Below are 3,160 nucleotides of genomic sequence, written 5' to 3' on the forward strand. Positions count from 1 at the left end.
TATAGAGAGAGAGAGAGAGAGAGAGAGAGAGCCAATAATATAATGTAATAAGACAAAAAAAGCAAAGAAAAAAAGAAAAAAATTCAAAAAACTATTTGAAAGAGAAAAAAATATTGAAAATTTAAAAGAAAGTAGACAAAATTAATTAAAACTAGAATATTTAACAAAATGACCTAGATGAGGTATAATACGGTTATCAAAACACACGATTTTTTCCGCAAATATAGTGCTTTCAAATATTGTATTAACAAATCAAAATATAGTAATATAATAGTATGAGGGACATTATAAAGGAAAGAGACTGATTGGTAAACAAGCTTTTAACAAGTGAAAGTATCATGAAAATTCTAGAAAAATTCATGAAATTTCAATCGAACTCAAGCATTTTTATAGATGAAACAAAAGAGGAACACATGAAAGGAGAAAGGTAGTCAAGTACTTATGAATAATTTGCAAAAATGATTTAAAATATTTTTGTAATTCAATTGCCGGGTTACAAGGTATGAAATTAAAGGGTAAGTATAGACTACTGGTTTACAATTTTATGACGCGCTTATAAAGTAATGCATTTGATTTTTTTGTTACCTTATATTGAACTGTAATCTGCATTTCTGCAAGATAATGATACAGTAGTGTGAATAATTCAAATTTTACAATTAATAAAAGGTGGAATAATTTTAAATAGGTGGTTAAACATTTAATGGATTATTGAAGGAGTTCGTTGGCTAGTTCTGGAATACAGCCGAAGCGTTCTTCCCCACCCTCAGTAAAAAAGTATCTATGACAAATGTCAATATTTCAGAAATGGAACATTGTTAAAAATGTAAAAACGCATTTAAAAATTTACATCACTATTTTTATTAATTATGTGATATTTAGTATTGAATTGGCAAATTTTAAGAAATTCGGTTAACCTATATCTGCTGGAAATGGACATATTTGTTTCGGCAAATTACTGATTCGATTACAAATGTATTTAAATAAATGTTTTTAGAAACATTTAATTTCCCCGCAATTAGTTCATTTTAAACTTAACATCATTCTTTTTATCGTATAAGAAAACAATGTAGATAGTTTCTTCTTTTTGAATATTTAAGTCCAAAAAAACTTAAAATAATGTACCCATGATCCGTCTACCATTGAGGACATCTTAAGTCAGCACTGTGGGCGGTGTGAACCCGGTGCGGAATTCGTATCGCCGGGAAGGCGAACGCTCTATCCCTTGAGCCTACACGGCTAAAGTTAATTGTAACTTTAGATCCTTGCGATGTTACATATTTTGAATGAAAAATACTTTCCATTGTATAGATAATTGTTAAAAAAAATGCTGATCAGGATGCGTAGCCAGATTTTTTAACAAAAAATAAGCACTTTCTAAGTACTTTTCAAGCATACAAAAAATATTTTTAATCACTTTCAAAAAGAAATCATGATAGGAATCTGTGCAGGTATAAAAATTATTTCTTTTTCTATCGCTTAAGGCTCTTAATTTATAAATATAAAAACAATAAAATTTAAAAACATTTTCAAAAACTTTACATAATCATGATAATATAACTAGATTTTCATAAATATTGCAGAGAAAATTATGAAAATCTTTTTTTTTGTAATTTAAAACGACAATCGACACGGCAAAGAAAAATATCTCTTTCTTTAAATTAAGCACTTTTTACAATCCCCAAATAAAAAAAAGCACCCCTAAGGACTTTTAAAAAACGTAAGTCAAAAATTCGCGCCTTTATGCACTTTTTTAAAAAAGCACCACACCCTGGCAGATTAATTAAAATTTCCCAGTAAATAATTTTGCGATTAAGGATAATTTTATAAAAATAATAATAATAAAATTAGTTTGAGAAGTGGAATGCCATTACAGAGAAATTGGAACTGAAATGTCGATATAGATATAATTAAGTTGTGTTTAATAAAGTATTAAGTAGGTTTTTCATTATCAATTATCAAAGAAAAACCTTCTTTAATAATAATGTTAATGCTGAAAAAAAACGTCAGGTTTAATTAAGTAAATATTAGATTCACAAGTGATTGTTCGAAACTAAATTTAATTAGTAACGAGATTTTAGACAGATTAATAAGTATAGAAAGCGTAAATGATTAATTTTAAATATTAACCGGGTATCAAAAAAACTTTCTTTAATCATAATATAATTTGCATTGTTAAACTTGAAATTTTTACTATTTATTTTTACTATTTATTATTTCGAAGCTCAATTTAGAATTTTTACAGAAGATAGCATAATTGTAGTTAGCTTAATACAAGAGGGTTATAATAAAATTCTTTAAAATTTTTTTAATAGCCAGATCACTTTAAAAAAATATCGAATTATTACAGTAATTTACAATTCTTTCAGAATTGAGAAGAAAGATTCTTAATCTCTGATAAATTGTCCATTTCCATTCTGTAAACAGACCTAAACGTAGAGAGAATCTTTTGATAATCTGTAGATAAAAATAATTTGAATAATTTAGAACGTATTTTAGAATAGATATATGGTAAAGATATCTAAAATTTGCGCTTTTTCACGTTGAATTTCTTATTTCTGAACTTTCAATAATAAATTATCAGTAATACTATTTAGATTATATTCATCAATAAATTCTAAAAATTCCTCTACTTTATAATGAGATAATTTAATTTTTCCTTTTTTTATGCTAATATCAATATAATTAAAAATCGTTCAACTAAGAGTTTATTATATTTATAACTTTTAACTATGTTAATAAATTTCAATGAAATTTTTTTTAATTCTCAAACGTATTATGAAATTTAAGCACATCAAGAATGGGATTCTGAAAAACAATAACAAAATATAAGTTATCTAATTTTTTTTATTTATTTAATAAAAGTTCACTGATGTTAGCTCTCACAAGAACGAAACAAGGGATTTTAAACAATAAAATAGAAAAATCAAAAATTGTTAATTGAGCCGGTTTTTCAATTGTTAATTGAACCGGTCTAATTGATAACGAATCGCTCTCTCTCTCTCTCTCTCTCTTTTCGTGCTCTTCACACTATTGTATTGATACATTTTGTTATTGGCAAGATTAATACAATATTGGAAAACATTATTTTGAGGATAAATCGTGTGAGCAAATGTTTTATACACACATTCACGTATACAGACACACAACATATATATATATA

The 3,160-nt window shown here is 25.9% G+C and overlaps 1 protein-coding gene across 1 annotated transcript in view; it reads right to left on the reverse strand.

The window, feature by feature from the left end:
- LOC139426441 (uncharacterized) overlaps positions 1-609 on the reverse strand; it is a 19,595-nt gene extending 18,986 nt beyond the window's left edge. Inside the window, exon 1 of the mRNA XM_071185329.1 lies at positions 586-609. Within this exon, the coding sequence (XP_071041430.1) occupies positions 586-609 (24 nt within the window). The remainder of the gene's footprint in view (positions 1-585) is intronic.
- Positions 610-3,160: the final 2,551 nt, after the last annotated feature.

Source organism: Parasteatoda tepidariorum, chromosome 9 (genome assembly GCF_043381705.1).
Source record: "Parasteatoda tepidariorum isolate YZ-2023 chromosome 9, CAS_Ptep_4.0, whole genome shotgun sequence".
NCBI lineage: Eukaryota > Metazoa > Arthropoda > Arachnida > Araneae > Theridiidae > Parasteatoda > Parasteatoda tepidariorum.